Source organism: Staurois parvus, unplaced genomic scaffold, assembly GCF_062004578.1.
Source record: "Staurois parvus isolate SC_StPar_1 unplaced genomic scaffold, SC_StPar_1.0 ptg000249l, whole genome shotgun sequence".
Classification (NCBI taxonomy): Eukaryota; Metazoa; Chordata; class Amphibia; order Anura; family Ranidae; genus Staurois; species Staurois parvus.
Window position 1 is genome coordinate 7555660 of NW_028318045.1, and position 24172 is coordinate 7579831.

The following is a 24172-nucleotide window of genomic DNA, read 5'->3' on the forward strand; positions in this document are numbered from 1 at the left end:
GGGTATGCTGGTATGTAGAAGATGTATGCTACAAAATAGAAGGGTTATGCTGCTGTGCAGAGTGATATGCTGGAATATAGAAGGGATATGCTGCCATACTGGAATTTGGCAATCCTGTTGAGAGGAAGAAGTGGGGGCAAAACCAGACTGCACTGCTATGTACTAATGAAGCCTGTGACAAGCTGACATGTTCTCCTAGCAGGATATACATAGGCTTGTGGTTTTGCACAGCTTCATGGTGTCTAAGTCGGAAAGTGATCTGTATGACTTTACAGCCCGCCAATGGGAACACCAGCACCGGCCATTCAGAACATTGTGATAATGCCATAGCCTACATTTTGTATGACCTTCCTTGAACCCCCCCCTCCCCCGGAGGTTAGTACACAGAGGTCAGTATAATTGGGGTACCTGTAAAAGGTATCCTGTGAGAGCTAACATTGCCAACTTGGGGTGCAGGTTCCAGCGCCATCCTGGCTTTACTATCATACAAATCACTGTCATGCTTGTGAGGTCATTCTTATCCTTCGGTAATTATTACAACCTTGGAATTTGCTTTACTATTGTGGGTTTGCCTAGACCTCCTCGGTGACACAATCTTTCTTCCGTGAATGGTTTGGCTGTGATATATTTAAACTCATCACTGTGCTATATAATCATACATGGTTATTATGTTTGATGTACTTTTCTCTCTTCTTTCTTGCCTGCAGGCTTTTATAAAGGATATCCTTTCTCATTTGAGAAGTTGAGCTGATGTGTACATCTGTTTGAGGATTTACAGAAATGGACTTCCCGGGGTCTGCACGCAGGGCATCTCCTCGCCTTAGATTCTGTGCCCAGTACACTCACCATCACTTGGTGGTTTTCCTGCTAACATTTTTCAGGTTTGTACACATTGTGGCAGACCGTCCTTCTGAAGTAGTGGGTGAAAGAGTTAGTTTCTCTCTGAATAATGAAGTGGAACAATCTTGAAAAGCTAAAGCTGCCAGTGCATACTTCCTGCACAGGGACACAAATGCTATAAGGTGTATTTCAGTTTTTGCAGCTATACTTGGGAAACACCTGCTGTTTGTTTTTCACAACATACCTAAAAATAGTGTTTAAAAGTCACCTTTCTAGTTGTTTTCTTTGGAGTAAGTTTATACCTAGGACTCTATAGACAATTACTTCCTCATCAACAGGTGCTATTGTTGCAGGATGGGAGCCTTACTATGGGTGTTTGCCCCTATTGTTGGCTGTCAATCACAGAGGGTACAGCAGGTGGAGTGCATTTCTCCTGCAGGATGCCATATATGCAGGTTCAGGGTGCCATAAAGCAGCACTTCTTTCCCTTCCTGGTATTGCAAAGGGCAGGGTAGGGAGCATGCTGCACTGTATGTCTGCTGGGAACAGGAGAATCGGTCCTTTTTAATATACAATTTGCTTGAATTACACAAGGCTATGAACTCTCCAATATTACAGTGCGGGTACTTGGTGATAGTCCCAGTATTGTCACATGCCCCTCCATATCTGGAAGTACCAGGTATTTTCTTTGCTTATGGCAGATGAACAGGGCAGCAGGGAAAGAAAGGTGAGTGTGTGCTGCTGGGAAGGGGTTAAAGCAAACCTGTTGCTTTACCCTTCATGTGCAAAGCATGGTACAGTGCTATGCCCAGTTGTTTTGGTCAGAGCTTACCATGCAACTTACCTCCCTGTTTCCATATACGAATGCTGGTGACTGGCAATTGCCTCCTCCCTTGTTACCGCCATACCCAGAAACACTGGGTATATCTTTTCATACCAGATAGGTAAATGTAGCAGTAGTGGCACTAAGGAAAGGTGGCTATATATGGGGCAAAGTAGACATTTAAAGAATAAGTGGACTTTAAAAAGTGCATTTATCCTTTTTGCCCTTCAATTCCCTCCATTCCCTGACCTAAACCAACCCACCCACCCTACCCCTCCACAGATGCATACTTGCCTTGATCCTCCTGCCAGGTTTCTGATGTTCCTTTTTATCCAGAGGTAGTGTTATGTCCCGAAGCTGGAGACGATCGTAGACGGTCTCATAGAGGCAGGCACAGCCAGGACAATAAAGACCTGGATGTAAATAAGTACAGTAATTGCAATCATCAGTTCAAAGTAAAGGTGGCCATACATGGATCGAAATGCGGCTAGTTCAGCAGGGGACAGGCCGAAATTCAATCAATGCATGGGCAGGCTGGTTGTACGGAAGTTGATCTACCAATAGTTGAAAGTGCTGATCAGTGTATTCTGATGGCAGGGAAGTCTCCCCACTGTCAGAATACAAAGCCACAGTGGAAGTGATTTCCCCATTCACCTTGCAGGAATTAAAAAAAAAAAAAAAAAAGTTAAATATCCTTTATTTTAAAGTGCATTTATCCTTTAAGTAAATCTATAGCTTTGCCCTACATTTATTTTATTTATTATCTATGGGCGGTTGGACAGATCTTTTTGTTTTGTTTGAGCAGACTGGATCAGACACGGAGATAGTCCATGTGTCCAGCTACACTCGCTTGTACATGGGGATGAAAGGCCCATCTGATCAGGTCTGCCTGAAAAACTGAGAGGCGGACCTGATTGGATCTCCCTTGTGAAAGGGGCCTTTGGCATGTGGGAGGAAACCAGAATACACAGAGAAAGCCCAGGTAGGCACAGGGAGAATATGCAAACGCCAGGCAGGTAGTGTCGTGGTTGGGATTTGAACCGATGACCCTAGTGCTGCCAGACAGAAGTGCTAACCACTTGGCTATTGTGCAGTGTGGGGCAAAATGCAGGTTTAAATCTTTTTTTTTTTTTTTCTATGATGTAACCCAGATTCAGGTAATTATCTTTTTATCTAGTATATCAAAATTTATGAAATCTAATTTTGCAACATAAAGCATCATTGGGTGTTGTCTGACCTGAAGTGCAAGTTTACAAGCCAGGACATCCAGGATGTACAGGTCATGTGATCTGGAATGCTTGTCACCAACTGTATTATGTAGTCAGGAGAGGCTGTGTGAATGTTGACGGAACCTCCGATAACAAGAGGTTATATTGTTTGAGGCGATGAGATATTATCTTAAAATACTAACCCATTTGAACAACTCCTAGGCATTTTGAAATGGACAAACCCTGTAATAGAAAATCTGCACCCTTTTCTGTGTAAAACGAACTTGTAACGTTGTGTCCATTCCTCTAACATCTTGTGCCAGGAGTTGTAAGAAGTTTCAATATTTGCTTCCATGTGTGTGTCAGAACTGCACAGGCCTGAAACTGTGAAACTCCGCTCCCATTTTGCCAGACTACAAGTTTTAATGTCCACAAGCCTTGCACTTCAGCTGTGGTGAAACTGCATATCCTGTCATGCCTGTGGCTGTTAGTCTTGCAGTGCCTTGTGGGACTTGTAGTTCCACAACAGCTGGAAATTGCCTACCCTGATCTACTGTTCACTATAGGCACAGATGGAAAACTTTTTTGGGCCGTCAGGTCCTTGGCTGCTTATTGGTTCCTCCCTGGCTAGAGATAAATGTAATAATTTTCAATCTTTAAATATGCTTCTTTCATTTAAAAAAAAAAATAAAAATTTGTCAATCCTGCCATAAAGGTCCTTTCTCAATAACTTCCTGTTATAGAGTGACAGTACTCTGTTCTCCAGTTGTTGTGCTGCATTGCAGCATGGGCTTCCGATAGAAAATACAAGTGGCCATTTTGACAAACATTTTGCAGTACTGTTCCACTCTCCTGATTCTGCTTTTGTGTGGTCACCCTGACGTGTGCATTCCTGATGGGGACTACAAGCAGCAGTGTCAACACCAATGAAAATCGGTTCTAGAGAAATTATGTAGGGCTGTGTCTGGAGTGAGTGAAAGTATTTTATCAAAACCAATAGGGCAGCACAGTGGCAAAGTGGTTTGCACTTCCGCCTAGCAGCACAAGGGTCATCTGTTCAAATCCCAACCATGACACTACCTGCCTGGAGTTTGCATGTTCTCCCTGTGCCTGTGTGGGTTTCCTCTGGGTACTCTGGCTTCCTCCCATTCCAAAGGAATGCTGTTAGGTTATTTGGATCCTGTCTAAATTGGCCCTAATATGTGTAGGAATGTGAGTTAGGGACCTTAGATCGTAAGCTCTTGAGGGCAGGGACTGATGTGTATGTACTAAGATATATATATATATATATATATATATATATATATATTGTGTAAAGCGCTGCATAAATTGACGGCGCTATATAAATACCTGTAATAAAATAAACCAATATCAAGAATTCGATAGGCGGTGCCTCAACAAATTAAAGGTACTGTCTATCTAGAGCATGGTGGTCAAACTGGTGGCCCTCCAGCTGTTGCCAAACTACAAGTCCCATAAGGCATTGCAAGATTGACAGCTATAAGCATGACTCCGAAAGGCAGAGGCATGATGGGACTTGTAGTTTCACAACAGCTGGAGGGCCGCCAGTTTGACATCCCTGATCTAGAGCATTGCACTTGCGATCAGTGCTTCATGGGGGCAGTGCACAGGGTCTAATGTATGCCCCCAACCTCAAGTCCATATGGGGTTCAAAGCTTATTTGAGAAAATGCAGCAGAACTACTGAGTAGAGAGTGGAGGAAGGGGTCCCCAGTATGCTCTGCCTAGTTCCTTTTGCTGTTGTGATAGAGGGGACTTGTAGTAAATTTCATCCAGATTCCTGAAACTTGATGTTTTGGCTGTGAGGGCAAAGTCATGCACAGCCGTGCTAAATTAAAAAAAATATATATCACAGGATACTTCTAGAAGATGCACCCTGTGATACAGGTAAGGGGGGCGTTTTGGGCATGGGGTATGCCACCATGTTTCATGTTATACCCTAAATATGAATACTGCATGAAACCTGGTTAAAACATGGAGATTTAATTTTCATCCAATTAGGATATATATCTATTAATTATGTGTCTTTATTCTGCTCCCCCAGTTATTCGCTGCTCCATGCATCCAGGAAAGCATTTAGCAATGTTAAAGTCAGCATAACCAACCAGTGGACCCCATCCAGTCTAAATGCCTCTATGTCCATCGTCGACCCAAACTCGGTAAGGCTAGTCTGTAAACAGAACAAGATAAGAAATGGAAAAAAAATGTAATAAATGTAGCACCAATGTTTTCCTCTGTGTTTTGCAATGTGCATGCTGCATACACAAGATTGTACTCTTTTGTCCCCAGCAAACATATACATATGATTGAGGCAGTTAAGGTGGAAGTCAATTCATCTGTTAGTATTTTGGGATTGTAGGACGAAACTGGATCACCTAAAATAAAACTTATGTAAACACAGGAAGAGCACACAAACTGAGATTGTTCTTGATGGAAACTAAACCCACAATCTCAGTGCTGCAAAGCAAGCAAAGTCAAATTTTAACCTATAAGAAAACAAATTATCACTGTGTGCGGTTCTACTAGATTCTATATGGTATGTGTGCATTGGTATAGTGCAGGGGTCTGCAACCTTTAAGACATAAAGAGCCACTTGGACCCGTTTCCGAGAGGGAAAAAAAGACTGGGAGCCGCAAAACCATTGCAACATTTAAAACAAATCCGACACTGCATATATTGCAAAAAGCGCTCTGGTCATGAAGGGGGTTTAAGGGCCCAGTAAGCAAAGGGTTAATCAGGGCCACAGTGTATCGTCATAATCACAATCATAGCCTTAGGTCAGTGGTGGGCAACCTTTTTTTTCAACTGAGCCAAATCTCGCCAAAACCACGATTGAAATTTATTTTGAGAGAAACATTTTTAAAACTGAAAATACATCCCCCATATAGTAATTCATCCCCCATATAGTAATTAATCCCCCATATAGTAATTAATCCCCCATATAGTAATTCATCCCCCATAGTAATTCATCCCCCATAGTAATTCATCCCCCATATAGTAATTCATCCCCCATATAGTAATTCATCCCCCATATAGTAATTCATCCCCCATATAGTAATTCATCCCCCATATAGTAATTCATCCCCCATAATAATTCATCCCGCATAGTAATTCATCCCCCATATAGCAATTCATCCCCCATATAGCAATTCATCCCCCATATAGCAATTCATCCCCCATATAGCAATTCATCCCCCATATAGCAATTCATCCCCCATATAGCAATTCATCCCCCATATAGCAATTCATCCCCCATATAGCAATTCATCCCCCATATAGCAATTCATCCCCCATATAGCAATTCATCCCCCCTATAGCAATTCATCCCCCCTATAGCAATTCATCCCCCATATAGCAATTCATCCCCCCTATAGTAATTCATCCCCCCTATAGTAATTCATCCCCCCTATAGTAATTCATTCCCCATATTGTGTCAATTCACTTACCTTTGCTCCGCGCGTTCCTCTCGCTGTGTTCCCGCGCCGTTCTGGTCTTCAGGGCGGACTGTGAGAGGAGAGGAGTTCGTCACGCTGCCCCGCCTACATCCTGACAGCCAATGTTTGCCAGCGGGCGCCCGGCACACAGAAGAGCTGCATTAAAAGAGCCGCGGCTTGCCGACCCTATTGCCTGTCACCTGGTGGGCAGTGTGCTCCGGAGCCGCAGGAAAGGTGAAAAAGAGCCGCATGCGGCTCCGGAGCCGCGGGTTGCCGACACCCGGTATAGTGTATGTATGGGCAAAAAAAAAAAAAACCCCTATTTAGTGCATCTCTGCAATATACAGCCCTGGCCAAAAGTTTTGAGAATGACACAAATAATAATTTTCACAAAGTCTGCTGCTTCAGTGTTTTTAGATCTTTTTGTCAGGTGTTACTATGGTATACTGAAGTATAATTATAAGCATTTCATAAGTGTCAAAGGCTTTTTTTGACAATTACATTAAGTTTATGCAAAGAGTCGATATTTGCAGTGTTGCCCCTTTTTTTCCAGACTTCTGCAGTTCATTCCGACATGCTGTCAATCAACTTTTGGGCCACATCCATACTGATGGCAGCCCATTCTTGCATAATCAATGCTTGAAGTTTGTCAGAATTTGTGGGGGGGGGGGGTTTTGTTCACCCGCCTCTTGAGGATTGACCACAAGTTCACAATGAGATTAAGGTCTGGGGAGTTTCCTGGCCATGGACCCAAAATTTCGATATTTTTTTCCCCAAGCCGCTTCGTTATCACTTTTGCCTTATGGCAAGGTGCTCCATCATGCTGGAAAAGGCATTGTTAGTCACCAAACTGTTCTTGGATGATTGGGAGAAGTTGCTGTCGGAGGATGTTTTGGTACCATTCTTTATTCATGGCTGTGTTCTTAGGCAAAATTGTGAGTGAGCCCACTTCCTTGGCTGAGGAGCAATCCCACACATGAATAGTCTCGGTATGCTTTACTGTTGGCATGACACAGGACTGATGGTAGCGCTCACCTTTTCTTCTCCGGACAAGATTTTTTCCGGATACTCCAAACAATCGGAAAGGGGATTCATCAGAGAAGATGACTTTACCCCAGTCCTCAGCAGTCCAATCCCTGTACCTTTTGCAGAATATCAGTCTGTCCCTGATGTTTTCCTGGAAAGAAATAGCTTCTTTGCTTTCCTTCTTGACACCAGGCCATCCTCCAAAAGACTTCTCACTGTGTGTGCAGGTGCACTCACACCTGCCTGCTTCCATTCCTGAGCACTGATGGCTTCCATTCTGCACTGTTGGTGCTCCGATCCCACAGCTGAATCCATTTTAGGAGATGGTCCCGGCGCTTGGTGGACTCACTTGGGCGCCCTGAAGCCTTCTTCACAACAATTTAACCTCTCTCCTTGAAGTTCTTGATGATCTGATAAATGGTTGATTTGGGTGCAATATATCCCTGCCTGTGTATCCCTTTTTGTGCAAAGCAATGGTGACTGCACGTGTTTTCTTGCAGGTAAATTAATATTTGCGTAATTCTCAACACTTTTGGCCAGGGCTGTGTGCATTTTTGTCTCTTTAAAAACGTTGTAATTACCTGTTGATCCTGAAAGAAATCCAGTGAGCCCCTAACTTCCTGTATTGAGCTAACAATGCTGCCTCTTATGCCCTTCTTCCCTGCTGTAATACAATACACCTCCTTGTGTTACAGAGATAGGGGAATGTGCTCTGGATTCCAACACAGGAGAACTGGGCAGGGGTGATGACACTGCTTGGGAAATCAGTCCAGCAGAAGCAGTGTTGTCACTACAGCTCACTGCATTTCTCGTGAGGTCAACTTGTATTCTTCTGTACTTGCAGCATTTTTAAAGAGAAAAAATAGGGGAAATGTGCATGTATTGCAGAGATGTACTGAATGTTTTTTTTATTTGCCCAGATTGTAAAGTTAGCCCTCACACTAGATATTCTGCAAATTGTGCTGATCTGACACCCCAAAGTGACTATTCAGGTAGCTTAAACCACAGGGTTGGCTTATACACGGTGGTTTTGCATCACTTTTAATATTTTTAGCAAGCTCAAAAGGAACATACAGTTATGCTGAACAGGATCTGAAAAGGGGACTTATGGCATAGTCTGGGATGAGGGGAGCAAAACTTTTCACGTTCGCACATTACACACAAAGCCTTTGTACAATAATGCAATAAAGGAATGGGCCTCTGTTGCCCAAACCAGCCAATTGGTTTTCAGGTGTCATTTTCTTTGTGTATATATTTGAAAATCCAAATCTTACACTAAGTTACAGCAATACAAGCCAAAAATATTAAGGGAGAAATAACAAAGTTCATTGGTGGAACAGGCAGGTATTAAATAGTTTATGACTGATCACTTTTTTATAAAATGTCTTTCTAACATGTTTCTGATATCTTCATCAGACTTGGAATGGCAGTCACCTCTTCCCCAATACCAATTCTGCCACCATCTTCCTGGGCCTCCTGGACACCATTTTCCTCTTTTCCTATGCAGTGGTAAGTTATCCTACGCTGTATTTTTTTTCCTTGTGGTCACCAGCTGCAATATTCATTTTTTAATTGTAACAACAGACTTGCCTGTGTTGCTGTGTGAGAAGTGTTAGTAAGTCCTTATGTTTTGATGTTTCTAGGCTTAGGCTCCTTTCACCCAGGCATACTGATCGAGTCAACCTGTCCCTTTTTTAAGGCGGACCCAATTGGACCATCCATTGCCAGCGGTGGATGTAAATGGACATGTGTCAGTTTACTCCCGCTTGCATCCGATCTGATCTGCTTAAAACAGGCAGATGGGGATCCATGCCCCATCTGTTGATGGGATGGCAGTCTGAGGTAAATGGACAGGCGGTCAGTTTACATCCAACAGCCCATAGAGAAAAGAGGGCTGTGTCCGTGTCCAGTCTTCATAAGTGAAGCAGACACTGACTTCTCATCCACCTGCTCAGCATGGATCAGTAGACAGGCTGAGCAGGAGGATCCACTGGCAGAGTCCGCCTGTATGAAAGGGGCCTTAGTGTGAATTGGCACTTGATGCTTTTGTTCATGCAAACTGAGAGGTTCAATTTAATAGTGAACCCACAAGCACATAAACTTCATGGTCAAAAGTATCTGGACACCCCTCTAAATTATTAGTTCTGGTGTTTCTAGTGAAGAGAACTGTTAATGCTGCAGCATAGATAGACATTAGTGGACAATTCAACTTTGATGCAAATGTGCTCCTGTGCACAAAGCCAGCTCCATAAAGACATGGTTTGATGTGTTTGGTGTGGATTAACTTGAGTGGTCTGCTCAACCCTACTAGAGACCTTTTGGGATTGGAATGCTGATTTGTGAGTCAGATCTTCTCATCCAATATCAGTACCTGACCTCACAAATGGGCACAAATTCCTATAGATCCCCCATAATCCTTTGGAAAGCGTTGCCAGAGGAGTACAGGCTGTTACTGCTGAAAAGGTGGGCAACTCCATGCAATGGTCATGCTTTTGAATGCCATGTCCGACAAGCTCATATAGGTGTGATGGTCAGGTGTTCACATACACTATATTGCCAAAAGTATTGGGACACCCCTCCAAATCATTGGATTCAGGTGTTCCAATCACCTCCATGGCCACAGGTGTATAAAATTAAGCACCTAGGCATGTAGACTGCTTCTACAAACATTTGTGAAAGAATGGGTTGCGTTCAGGATTTCAAGCGTGGTACCGTGATAGGTTGCCACCTGTGCAATAAGTCCATCTGTGAAATTTCCTTGCTACTTAATATTTCACGGTCAGCTGTTAGTGGTATTGTAACAAAGTGGAAGCAACTGAGAACAGTGGCAACTCAGCCATGAAGTCATAGGTCACGTAAAATGACAGAGCGGGGTCAGCGCATGCTGAAGCGCACAGTGCGCAGACGTCCCCAACTGTCTGCCGAGTCAATAGCTAAAGACCTCCAAACTTTGTGTGGCCTTCAGATTAGCACAACAGTGAATAGAGAGCTTCATGGAATGGGTTTCCATGGCTGAGCAGCTGCATCCAAGCCTTATATCACTAAGTGCAATAAAAAGCGTTAGATGCTGTGGTGTAAAACACGCCACCACTGGACTCTGATACCTGATTATCTGCTTGAAATGCTTTGAGCTTCTAATTTCAGGTTTTTGCTGACAACACTGCCTCTGCTGCCTTAAAATCCCTAGCATTGTTGTCCACTCTCCTTTGTTCCTCTGAAAGATTACTTGTTCTCCCCTCGATCCACACGTGGGTATGGATCCAAGTCCATCACTTGTCAGGTGTAATGAGAAGTTAGGAGCTCACTGGGTTTCTGGCAGATCAACAGGAATTTTTCTATATATAGGGTCTTTAACACACAGGGAAATGTGCATGTAATACGTTTTTTGTTTTTTTTTTTTTCTTGAAACATACATTTTAAGACTTTACGTAACCCACCTATAAAAGCCCATACAAAGATTTCACTTTGAATTGTTTGTGGTATTTAAAAAATGTTGAAGTGACACTTCTATGGAGGAATTTCATTTTCAGAATGAATATGGTCATGTTTGGTGGGAGAAGTGAAAATGCTCATACACAAATGTTTCCTGGGTTGCTTTTAAATGAGAGAAAATTTTCTACGTTGAAATATGTTTCTTTTGACAACAGGGTCTGTTTATCAGCGGGATTATTGGCGACCGGTTAAACATGCGTTATGTACTTACTTTTGGCATGTGTTCATCGGCTGTAACTGTGAGTATTGACGTTTCACATAATTTTATCCCAGAGTATGAATTTGTATGTGTTCAGTTCAAGTAGCCTTTCTGACAGCCTGGCAGTGCAGGGGTAATAATGAGTGCTACTGGTTGCATAATTTTTTGACTCAAAAACCTCTCCAACCTAAGAGCAAAGGATCCTGCATATCCCCTAGTCAAGATAACCAATCATTCTCTGCACGTGTGCCTTTTTATAAAAGTTAAAATAATCCTTGAAGAAGATTGACTATGACCACAGCCTTTCTTGAAGAGGAGATCTGCCTTAGGCTGGTGTACATGGACGTATATTTCCTTAAAGTGGTTGTAAAGGCCGAATGGTTTTTTTTTACCTTCATGCATGAAGGTAAAAAAATCTTCAGTGTGCAGCCACCCCCACAGCCCCCAGTAATACTTACTTGAGCCTGATCCCGATCCAGCGATGTGCATGAGAGCCAAGGTTCTCCTGGTTCTCCCCTCATCGGATGAGACTCAGGAGTGGGAAACAATGGCTCTTGCTGCTGTCAATCACAGCCAGTGAGGAGGGAGCAGCGCCGGGACTGAGCCATGTTCTGTGTGTCCCATAGATACAAAGAGGTTGCTCGGAAGCAAGCATAAATGAATGTCCCCAGAGCAAGCAGCTTGCTCTGGGGGCAATCAACCAGGAGGAGGGGCCACAAGCATCTGTGGTGGAAACAGGAGGATGAAGGCTGCTCAGATCTGTTCAAGCAGATATAAAAGACACATTTAACAGCTCTGTAACAATTCATTTGCGCATTTTAGCACACTTTCCCTGCAAAGCACCCCCCTCCAGTGCTGTGAGGGGCACAATGTGCATATCCACTCCTTCGCCGCTGCTGACATCTTCACCCAGTCCTCTGCTAGGTTTTGCATCTTCGTCCAGCTTGAGTGCCGGGGCTGTGCATACATCATTGTGGATGTAGAAGAAAACACTGCTTTTTTTTTTTTTTTTTTTTTTTCTTCTTTGCAGAAAAGATATCTGCATAAAACTCCTGCCTACCTGCAATATTAATAAAGTAGGGCTTTAGCTTTGCTTAAACCTTGCAGTCTACTGTGCAGCAGAGCTCAGAATGAGGAAGGGAGAAGCAGCACAAGGTGCCAGTCGGTTGTTTTGCAGTGTTCATGCGTTAACAAGGGACATGCTGATTGAAGCAGAGTAACAGAATTGAGCTGCTGCTGCTTCTTTCCCTGTCCAGTCAGGCTACAGGAGGGACATGATTTTTAAGTGTTACTGAACTGCAGCAGAGAACAATCAGGTATCCTCTCTTGACAGACAGGGCTGTGCTTTGTGGCAGAGCTGTTTGAATCTCTGGACTGTTTGGAAATGAAAAACCTTGGTGTCCGGCTTTAAATACCTTGTGAAAAACCACAGTTGCTGGAGATCTGTCTTGGTGTGGAATTACTCTCTGACAAGGATCCTGAGGTTAAATATTATCTTTGTGTTCAGTTTGCCACAGTTGTGTAAACTTTAGATCAAAGATTGCAAGACTGAGCACTTCAGACCTTGTTGAAGGGAATGATTTCTGAAAAAGTTAAGTTTTCACAGCAACCAATCATTTGTATTTTGTTTTCACACGAAAAAAGGAACTTAATATCTGGAATCTGACTAACTGTTCTCAACAAGAAGTATAGATTCTTTAGTATAAAGCATGGTTTGAGACGTTTGGTGAGAAGGAACTCGTGTGACCTGCACAGAGACCTGACCTCAATTCTACTGAACACCTTTGGGATAAATTAGAATGCTTATGGTTAGCCAGGTCTTCTCATCCAGTATCAATACCTCACAAATGGGCACACATTCTCACAGACACACTCCAGTATGTTATGGAAAGCCTTCCCAGAAGAGACTGTTCTAGCCACAAAAAGAATATTCTTATTAAAGTCAATTTTTTAGATTGAGATATAAACAAACTCATAGGTTTGATGGTCATAAACCCTTGCGCATATAGTGTATACCTTCTGCCATCAGGTCCATTGCAGCTGCTGAGATCATATAAACATTAACATTGCCAAATTTGTTTTTGAATGTAAGCTTTATTTTTCCCCTCTGTGTTATGTATTTTGAAAAACATATTGTCCTACTGTCAGGGGCTTAACTACAAATAATGGGGCCCCGTAGCAAAAATTTGATGGGTCCACCACCAACTCTCTCTGTAGCAGCTGGCAGCATTAATAAGTGACAATACGTGTCAATAATCTTGATCTAAAGTTTTCAGTAATCAAGGGCAGCCAGCAAGAGAGCTGTCAGCATAGTAAGTGCACTATAGGGAGCAGTTCTGTGGATAGAAGCTCTAGTAGCTATGTAAATAACAACCATAATTTATATTATGACAAAGTGATTAATGTTCTTGAACACAAGTACTCTAAAACACTAATGCAAAGTTTTTTAAACCCTAACTTCTTTTTTTTTTTTGTAGGGATACAAACCTCAGTTGTCCTATAATGTTTTAGCAGAGGAGAAAATGAGCTTTTTGGGTGCATTAGACATACTCCGTTAAATATATATGTGAACCCTTAGCCTTTAAAACAAGTTTGAAATATAAATGAAAGGCAAAACATTTGTGTATAGAAATGAGTAAAAAAAAAAATATTTTTTTTTTACTCATTTGTTCTCAGCTGCATATTGGGCTTAGAGCACTGTGGGTGGAGAAACTGCAGTACACTGATCTTACCAGTGAATGCCTGTGTAGGGAAGTGTGTCAGCAAAAAAATCTGATCATTGGAGGACAGGCAGATTATGCTCCCGGCACAGCCAAAAAATTGACCACGCTGGGATGGATGTGCTCTCATGCCTTGCGTGGTCGGTTTGAAATAGGAACGTAGAGGGACTGGCAGAAACACTAGGTATTTCACACAAAGAAAGGAATACAAGGAAAACCGGATACTTTTTAGCACAAGTACTTGGTACAGCAGACACACATATCAGGAATATGAAATGTTGGTCTGTAACAGAAGTTCAGAGTACAATAAATTTACACAGCCAAGACAGATAAGCAAATGCTTATCTCTTGTTCAGAGGCAGATCTGTGACTAGAGCAGATCCCAAGGCCTGACTTCAGCCCTTCTATACTTGAAACTTAGTTCAATTTTCTTTAACAGCTTTCCTATGTAGGGCCTCCCTCCCATACCTGTCATGTAAAAAGCTATGGCTCTTGTTAGGCCACTACCTACCCTCTGTCTGTCTTTCCGATCAGTTATTGACCTCCCTCACAAGCCTGAATCTCTTCTATTCCTTCCAGATGTTTGTGTTTGGCACGCTCACAGAGTGGCTGCATTTTTATAACAAGGTCTTCTACTGCTTCGTATGGGTGATAAATGGCCTACTTCAGTCCACAGGCTGGCCCTGTGTGGTAGCTGTCATGGGGAACTGGTTTGGAAAATCTGGGTAAGTTTGTTTTATTTACTCTTGAGGCTTGATAATGGCTTGAAGACCAATTTCAGTACAGGAGTCAAATTGAGCGAGAAACTGTGATGGTTTTTGGTCATTTTTTTTTTTTTTTTAAATTCGTTTACGGGTTCATCAACTGATGGCTTATATCATTTTTAATGGTTTGTACGCAATATTGTTTTACACGTTACATCCATGACACTCCGTTTGTAAGGAAGGACTGAAGATTGGTTAATGATTTGGAAAATGACTATGAAAATTATTCATCAAAATGACTAGAAGTATCAGGGTCCTGTGTCAGTGTCAGGCTCCTGCAAACTCTTCCTCCAGCTCTCTGCTCATACTTCTGTATAGGATGTCAGTTGGAGAGTTGAAACAAGATTCAATGGAGTACAAGTGTGCTGATTACTGCACTTGTAGTCTATAGAGAACTACAAGTCTGTAAGGCAGGCCATAGACGGGCCGTTTATTGGCCACGTTTTCGGCCGATAAACAAAAAATCGGTCGGCCCCAATGCCAATGCTGCCACTAATGTCCACGAAAAACGGCCGTTTTTCGTGGATTTCCAGCATGACCGCTAAAAATAAATGTGAAGATCAACGAAAACTGGCTGCCAGGCTGGTCCCACTAACGGCGTGAATATCAGACAATTTTTCGTGTGGACGAAAATTCGGCCGATAAAACGACCCGTCTATGGCCTGCATTAGCAGAGCCCTGCACAGCTATGCCAATTTTAAATGTAGCAGTGGCTTCAGGGAAATGGATCCCCATCCACTGTCACGCACCTAGGAGGGTGGTTTAAGCATGGAGCAGAGGTATTTGCACCCTGTTACAGGTTACACCCATGCAGGTGTAACATGGTGCAAAAGGTGATGTTAGCCTTTAAGGAAAGACTCTAAGCAAAAACACAAATAGCAGAAGCTAACCCGACATCGATTCTAACCTGTCCCTACTCGAGGAAAAAAGAAAAATGTTGGTGTCCCCTTTTGGAGAGATTTCCTCTCACTTCCTGTCTTTAGGGATCCAAATACGTTATTGCAATAAACATATTTTGCCTTGTACAAAGTTCTAATTTACCACTTTTAATTTGTACAGACGCGGCCTTGTATTTGGACTCTGGAGTGCCTGCGCATCTGTTGGGAATATTTTGGGAGCTTTCCTTGCATCATCTGTTCTTAAATATGGCTATGAGGTATGTGCTGATGATAACAATGGTTGAGATTAGGGCTGTGATGCAAATTAAAGGTTTTTAAATTTATTCCAGCTTATTTTTCTATATTCCTGTGTGTTAAAACTCCAGGCCAATTTAGAGATAAAAGGGTCATTTTCATGGCAGACCTAATTATGCTGAAGGTTTGGTTACCTGCTGCCTGCACCAAACAAAAAAAAACTATCCCTAAGAGACAGCAGAACCAAAGCTCCTGTGTCATTACACAAAAAACTTTGTGCTCATTTTGATTTAGTTAGAGTATGTAAATCGAAAAAAAAAATAAAAATGTAGCATTGCAGTTCACTAGTCCGTTAGATGTGGTGGCCGCATCAGTTTTTTTTTTCTTTATTTTTACAAGTGACACACCTCCTGGCATAGAATGACAACACACGATCACTGTGCAGTATCTGTGGAATATTGAATTGTTTATCATAATTTTTAACCTATTTGATTTTTAACGCTATTTATTTTTTACTAACACACAATGTCTTTTCTATTATCTTATTGCTTTTTATGATCTTTGCAGTATTTTAAGGAATATACACTACTGTGCAAAAGTTCTAGGCAGTTGTGAAAAAGTGTTGTGAATTAAGAATGCTTTCAGAAATAGATGTGTTAAGAGTTTATTTTTATCAATTAACAAAATGGAAAGTAAATGAACAGAAGATAAATCCAAATCAAATCAATATTTGGTATGACCATCAATTGCCTTTTAAAACATCATCAATTCTTCTATGTACACGTGCACACAGTTTTTGAAGGCATCAATTCCAGGACTCTGAAGATAGTTCAGGATAAGATCACTTTTTGTCCTGGTTCACACTGATGTGGTTTGGGGAACTGCCTGTGATTTGGACAGGGGTTGCACACGGCATTCCTATACAAATAACATGCTATTCTTTGCAGTGCGATTTGAGCACATTAATTTTGTATGGTGCAAATCGCAACACACCCACCCGAAAAAGGTGCATGCACCTTTTTTTTTTTTTTTTCTTTTTTTTTTTTTTTTTTTTTTTTTTTTTTTTTGCCACATTGGAATCAGATTGCATGGGTGTTCACATCCATGCAATCCGCTTTAGCCAATCACACTGCGTTTTTCAACCTGTTTATGGGGTGTTGTCAACTTAGCATTGACACCTGCATTGGTTCATTTGTGCAATTGTGGTGCGTTGCAGGAAATGCACAGTAATAGCTGCGAATCCTGCACGGCATCAATGTGAATGAGCACTTACAAAATAAATAAATGCATATTTGCAGGTAAAAAAATGTGCATTTATTATTTTTTGTTAGGGACTAATTCAGTTACTTTGCAATCTGGCTGGTAAGTGTGCTGGGAAATCCTTTATTTGCTTGTGATGTGCATTGCCCTTCCATGTGCACCTTGCTGCAAAGGCCAGTTGTAAGTTCGGTGGTTCCACTTTTTTGTACAGTTGGACAAATTGGGTGCAGAGAAGTACTGGATGCCTTTGCTGCCTTTGAGTGTCGGTGCTAACTGGGCCATTCAGCATCAAGCTTTCGCTGATTCCTAATTATTTGCTTTCAAACTGAGGCTTAGCTGAGCTGGGAGGGGATTCCGACCTTTTTGTGTCCGTTCACCTGAAAGTGAAGTGGTAGCCTAACCCATGGAGTAATGATTATTAACTCCTCTGTGTCCCGTGATTTAATTGAAGGAAAGAATTTTACAAGTAAACCAAAAATCCTAATTTTACTCATTGATTCATTTTCTGTGTTCTTCTGGTATACTTTTGTAGCCCCAATAAAGGGGGCTTAGTTTGACCCTCAAAACATGGCTTGTGATAGTGTTTTTTGTTTTGTTGTTTTTTTTTGTTTGTTTTTTTTTATCTCATTTTGGGGTGGAGTTGAGTTGTCCTGTCTGTGTCTATGGACCGAACCCACGGGTGTGCCACAATAGGAAGCAGCTTCCTATGATGGCACACCAAGAAGGGAAGGACCCAGCAGAGCCAACAGGTGACTCCAGGAGAAGAGGATTCGGGGACAATCTGTGCAATTTGTTTGCACAGAACAGGTAAGTATAACAGGTTTGTTATTTTAAAAAATTATACTTTACAACCACTTTAGCTTTCCGTGTGGCATTTCAGTCTCAGAACCTGTACATTAGTGGTTGTAAAGGCTCAAGGTTTTTTACCTTCATGTATTCTATGCATGAAGGTAAAAAACCTTCTGTGTGCAGCAGTGCCCCCAGCCCCCTCAATACTTACCTGAGCCCCATCAAGTTCCAGCGAAGTGCACAACAGCTGGGTCTCTGCCACCTCATTGACTGAGACAGAAAGCTGGAGCCATTGGCTCTCGCTGCTGTCAATAATTGCCAGTCAGCCAATGAGAGACAGGGGGTGGAGCCAAGCCGTGGCTCCATGTGTGAATGGACACCTGGAGCAGCGGCTTGGGAACACGCCTGCTTGAGTGCCTCTATAGCAAGCAGCTTGCTATGAGTGTACCTGACAGGAGGAGCCAGAAGCGCCGGCAGGTGACCCAAGAAGAGGAGAATCTGGGCTGCACTGTGAAAAACCACTGCACAGAACAGGTAAGTATAACATGTTTGTTATTTTACAAAAAAAATTGAACCTTTAGTATCACTTTAACAAACCAAGAAAACACTGGAAATCCCTTGGAGTGGGGATCTGCTGGCTCAAAATTCAGATACCTCATCTAAATACTACTATTCCTTTAGCAATGGGACAATCCCAAGGTTTCAGCACTACCCTTCCTTCCTTCTCATGTCACACAAAACATTTTGTGCTTTTTATAAAGGTTGTTTGCTTTAGTATTTAAAGTGTATCTAAATTCCAAAAACAAAATGTAATATATTGCAAATTATCAGTCCTTAGATATGATGGCTGCATGAGGGGTTTTTATATCTTTTTTTTTTTTTTTTGTCTGTAACACACTCACTGTACAGTGCAAATGTAAAAGTTGCACCCCCTAGATTTTAAAGTGTTACTAAACCCACAACAGTAAAATCAGTCTGTATATGCAGTAAAGCATGCTTGTTATACTCACTGTGGATCTTAAGTGGTTAATCCTCTGCATTGTGTAAAAACGCAATTTGATCCTGACTTCTCTGATCCTCCCCTTCTTCCTTTGTCCCGTCTTATCTCCTGATAAGACATATCATGCAGAGACACTCTGCACATGCTCAGTTTGGTGTGTATTGCTAGAGAGGTTTTTTTTCTTGGGAGAGTGCATGTGATCAGCACAGGGCCAATCAGCACTGTACAGACAGAGGTCAAAGGTTCTGCATCCTCCTAGAGCAGAAAGAAAACTTCTCCCACAAGCTTTAACCAGTGCTCTGCAGAACACTGATAGAAGCCACAAGGATGCTCTAACTGCTGATGAGAAAGGGTATTTAGCAGTTTATATTTACTAAAATAATTGCATTTCCATGTAGTGTGTACTGTGCGAGACCAGATAGAGAGAATGCAGGGTCCTGGGTTTAGTAACCCTTTAAGTGTGCTAGGGCTACAGAATACCTCCTTATCTCCATTAAGTAAGGTGCTGGTTTGTAGTCCACCAGGAGAAATGTGATCAAGATTTCTAGCAAGATTAACAGATATTTTGCATAGGATGTAACAAAATGATTTACATAGTCTAATTAACAGATCAAAAAGGAGCAAATAGAAAACATTCAACCTTGGGGTTTATAAACCATTTATTAACAATTTTGTCATAGATTTGTCAGAAATAACTATTTTGTTCTTTTCCTCAGTATGCATTCCTCGTAACAGCATGTGTGCAGTTTGCTGGTGGTGTGATCATTTTCTTTGGCCTGGTGACATCTCCCAAGGAGCTAGGTAAGAAAAGTTGAGTTGTCTATGATGAACTCTCATTATTCAAATTCCATTATTTGGGCCAGAATCTCAACAGGTTTTTGTTGCACCCCTTTAAATTTCATGTGTTCTATTTATGTAAGATATTTAGATTTCAGTGCAGACATCCATTTCTATTGAATAGCGCAGGTCAATAAGCAGACATCAGTCTGTAGCTCTCACCAAATGGTGTCTGTCTAACCCATATTGATTCTATATGTCCCATTAAAGTATGATATGATCAAGTAAGTGTGTGACATTTTGCACAGTAGAGTAGGGACTGGCTAGAGAGGGATCACTTTGGTGCAGCTGGCCAGCTTGAACATATTTTGCAATATATGTGAACCAAAAATTAAGTTGTTTTTGTTTTTTTTTTATGCAAAAGTTTGTTAGGAATATGTGAGGGTGTATAGCAGTGTGCAAAGGGTTAAGGAATATGTGAGGGTGTATAGCAGTGTGCAAAGGGTTAAGGAATATGTGAGGGTGTATAGCAGTGTGCAAAGGGTTAATTCATTATCTTCAGATGGGCTTTTGTACTGCTTGTCTCCCAAAGTTTGAGAATGGAAAAGCAGCTGAAGCAGGCCAAACGTAACTGCAATGAATTGTGAATTGTCTCAAAAGCGTCTCAAACTGATACCAGCAAGCTGCAATTGCCCATAAAAGCCACTGGCACTAGCCCTATGAATAATCTGAAATCCTCCTGCGCTATGAGAATGGAACTCCTAAACCTCTTCTCTAGCTGCCAGCACTCAGAACTGATACCAAAAAAAACAGTGTGAATAAATTATAAGTGAATAGTGCAGCGCTCAAAACAACTACAACTCAATATAATAAAAATGACAAAAATATCAATAGTGATATAAATAATAGTGCCAACCCTTAATAAAAATAAAAAATATAAAATATAAAGTGCCAAACCATGACCATAAACATAGTGTACACACAGTTAAATATAATAAATGACACTCCAAAAACAATGTCCAATGAGGAAAAACTTTAGCAGTGCTCACACAGTGCCACAAAAATAAATCAACATTTGTGTATAAATACGGACAATGTCCTTTTAGTGAAAAAATAATCATGCGGTGTGCAACTGTGATATTGAATGAAAACGTGACTGTGCAAACTCCTTCCGAAAATGGCTAGATTGCCCCCTCACCTCCTCCTACTGACCCCGAAGGGCCAACAGGCTTGCAGGATCACCTTGGATCCTTAGTTTGAAAAGGCCAGCAGCTTCCTTCCTTCCCTGGATCTCCTCTGCAGGGTTCCAAAAGCCCCTATTCAGTCAGGGCAGTCCTGAAGGGTAATAGCTCACCAATCCAGTGAGCCAAAGAAAACCCTATGAATGCTTCTCTTCCACAGGTTTACCAAACGCTGGAGAACAGGAGGGTGAGACCAGAGACCAGGAGGAAGAGGCTAACCGACCGCTTATCAGTGAGGATAATGAGGTGGACAGTGATGCGAGTTATTCTGTCCAGGCTCCGGATACCCCCAGCACACCTAAAGCGATCAGCTTTATGCAAGCCTGCTGCTTACCGGGAGTGCTGCTGGTGAGAAACACTTTTATTCATACCTAACTGCAGGCAATTTAAAAGGCCGCTTTAAGGATAGGGAAAGCATTACAATTTCTGTAAGGTTTTTATGTTTGTTTGTGACCCATTGGGGAGATTTTACCTCACTTATTGTCTGTGACACCCGTACAGGTAACGGGGGTGCTGGTATCACTGGAAAAATAAGTCACATGAAGTAATAAAAGCTTCTAACCCTTTGCCATTCTATTAAAATGACTGTCTCCTGTTTTGTTCTCTTAACCTCCTTGGCGGTATGATTCCTTCCGATTTTTTGTGCTGAAAGCGGTACCATTTTTTCGCATGGAAATAGTTTTTTATTGTAGGCTGTAATTTTTAGGAAAATTTCCCCACAAATCATTATCACTCAATTCTGTAAGTGGTTCTGATTTACTATCGCTGTTCTCTAGCCGGTCTAAAACCGCTTTTGATGTAAAGGGACGCTTTTTGGACGCCATGGACTTTTCTAAGTTTCCAGGCAGAAAGAACAGACAAAATGCAGGCAGGGCACAGGACAAAGCACTAGGGACAATATGTATGTGAAATGGGATGAAACAGCAATGTTTTACTATTTAAAATTGAAAAAAAAAAAAAATGACATTTTTTAAATTTTTTCAAATTTCCCGCCGCCGGCGGCGCCCGTACGTCCCGATGTCACAGGACCGGAACACAGAAGCCGGATGCCGGCATCGGCCAGAGGAGATGGCCGGGGACGCTGCAGGGGACACATCGTGGGAACGAAGGACAAGGTAAGTGCTGCAGGGACCCCCAGAGCAGCGCCGCATGGTAAGCCCGAGTGTAGCTCGGGGTTACCGCTTGTGGTATAGAAATTTTACCCCGAGCTACACTCGGGAAAACCGCCAGGGAGGTTAAAGAAACTTGTCGTGAAAGCAGAAAATCCATTAAAAGACCTGCCAGCAAAGAAGATTGTAAATACCTCTTGTGCTACCTGCACCACCTAATTCTGCTCAAGTGCAGAGATGTTTGCTAGTTTCTTCAAAAACTGACTCTTGTGCATGTGTGGATCTCATGGTCCCCCTTTGTGCTTGGCCAGTCCTTTCACCAACCCCTACACCACTACAGGACACAATAGTGATGTCAAGGTTGGTGGGAGGTATTGCTGAGCACAGACTCCCTGAAGTGTCAGTTGTCAAAGAGACTATGGAAGAGATGTCTCTGCGTTAGAGCAGCATGCAACTTGTGTACAGCAGAAGAGGGTACATATTTACATTTTTTGCAGGGAACTTTTAGTGGAACTTCAGTAGCAACCAAGCACTTTATGGGCAGATTTACAAAGCGTTCAATTTGACTTTCACCAAACGTTCACTGGTGGTGAATCAATCATGCATTTAAATCACCTGCACCAGAAAGATGTCCATGCAGTGGATGTTTGGTAAATGTCAGGTTCACTGATTTATAAATATGCTCCCAATGTTTGAGTCTCAATCCTGGCAACTTTAAATAAAAACATTATTTAGTTGGGAAAAAAAAACCTTTCTGTTACTAATCCGTGGTCTGATGCGCTTGTTGAGTGTGGAAGTATTAAAACTGACAGGTACTTGCCAGATATTTTTGTTGAATCCTGACATCTGGCAGATGTTCATTAGTTGCTGTTGACCGATAATCCTCTGGAAAAATAAAGTTTGACAGGTCAAGAGCAAGTATATAGATGAGGGCTGCTGTGTAATACTGCTACAGGGCGGTGTGTGCAGGGGGGGTGTAGCCTAAACATGGCGGCGTCGGAGAGCACGATGTGAGTGCTCTCCGATAACCTCCAAAACTAACCTTCCGAGACCCTCATGGAGTGAAGCCCTACCTGCTTGAGGAGGGCTCCAAGCGGGGAGAGACTGGCGCGTGGAGGGGAGAGGAGAGCGGGCACGGACCTCCGGAAGGTGATCTCGCTGCGGAGACTCCAGTGCAGCTGTCGGGTTGCTGGGGAGACGAAGCAGGGTGGTGTGAGCACGCTGCTCGCCGCAAGGCATCACTGGGAGGCAGAGACGCCGGCCGGCTCCCTGTCAGAGCGGCAGTGACATGTCGGCTCCCCCTGTGCTACAGGACTGGAAAGCCGTGCGGCCAGTGGAGGAGTGAAGCAGGAGAAAGGGACCAGCTGAGGAGGACCTCGGTGGGAAAGAGGAGGCTGGTTGGTGCTCTAATTAAATAAAGTGCTGCCGGCTTATAGTTGCCTGTATCCCCCTGGCCGGCTGTTTGATCCTGGGTCAGGGAGACCCATAAATATCAGGACATCTACTCTTCTTCCCCAAGACCATCCCCAAGGAGAGAGAAAGGAGGTGGAAAGAAAGAAATAAAGTATCGGATACCCTGAGGAATCCCCCCCCAGGACTGAGCAGCAGTGAAGGCCCTCCACATAAGCCTGGAACCACCGTCCTGAGAAGGGAAGGGTGAGTGAAAACTGTTGGGGGCTTATTGCATGGTGAACCCCTGAGTGATACAGGCGTCCAAGGGGTCAAAGAGGGGAGGATTCCTAGGGGTTAGAAGAGAAGAAGAAAGGAGGCCCAGGTGTCCCAGGAGAGTAAAGGATATAGGAAAAATTGCAAGGCTATCAAGATATATAGAGGATATGAAGAACAAAGGTCCCAAGGGAGCAGGGCCCAAAGGGGCCCAAACAGGAACAATAAAGAAATTTACATCATATGGAAATACTACGCCAGAAAGGGCCCAAGGTGCAAAGGGGGAAATGGACACTAGTTCAGGAAATAGCCCTAGATTATCATGGAGCATGAACAGCAGCGGTAGCCAACAAATAGTGGGGGGCTTGGGAAAAAAAGAGTCAGAAGGTGAACTACAATTACCAAATAAGGAGATGGCAGAAATGTTTCAAAATCTGGAAAAAACGATAAAACATGAAATGACAGCTATTCGAAATGATTTAGGTCACCTTCTATTAAGAATGGAAGAAACGGAGGAGAAAGTTAAAATCCAGGCCCAGAAAATAGATAATTTAAGGGAAAGAATAAGCCAATTAGAAAATAACCAGAAAAAAATGATCTTTAGGATGGAAGTTCAAGAAAATAAAGAAAGAAGGAGTAATCTTAGAATACGAGGAATCCCAGAGACTGCTA

The 24172-nt window shown here is 42.5% G+C and overlaps 1 protein-coding gene across 2 annotated transcripts in view; it reads left to right on the forward strand.

The window, feature by feature from the left end:
• SLC37A3 (solute carrier family 37 member 3) overlaps nt 1-24172 on the forward strand; it is a 55288-nt gene that overhangs the window by 2442 nt on the left and 28674 nt on the right. For both annotated transcript variants that reach the window (XM_089680724.1, XM_089680725.1), the window contains exons 2-9: nt 708-881; nt 4936-5050; nt 8768-8860; nt 10999-11082; nt 14342-14487; nt 15586-15682; nt 19425-19509; nt 20887-21074. In XM_089680724.1, the coding sequence (XP_089536850.1) occupies nt 781-881; nt 4936-5050; nt 8768-8860; nt 10999-11082; nt 14342-14487; nt 15586-15682; nt 19425-19509; nt 20887-21074 (909 nt within the window). In that variant the 5' untranslated portion in view covers nt 708-780. The remainder of the gene's footprint in view (nt 1-707; nt 882-4935; nt 5051-8767; nt 8861-10998; nt 11083-14341; nt 14488-15585; nt 15683-19424; nt 19510-20886; nt 21075-24172) is intronic.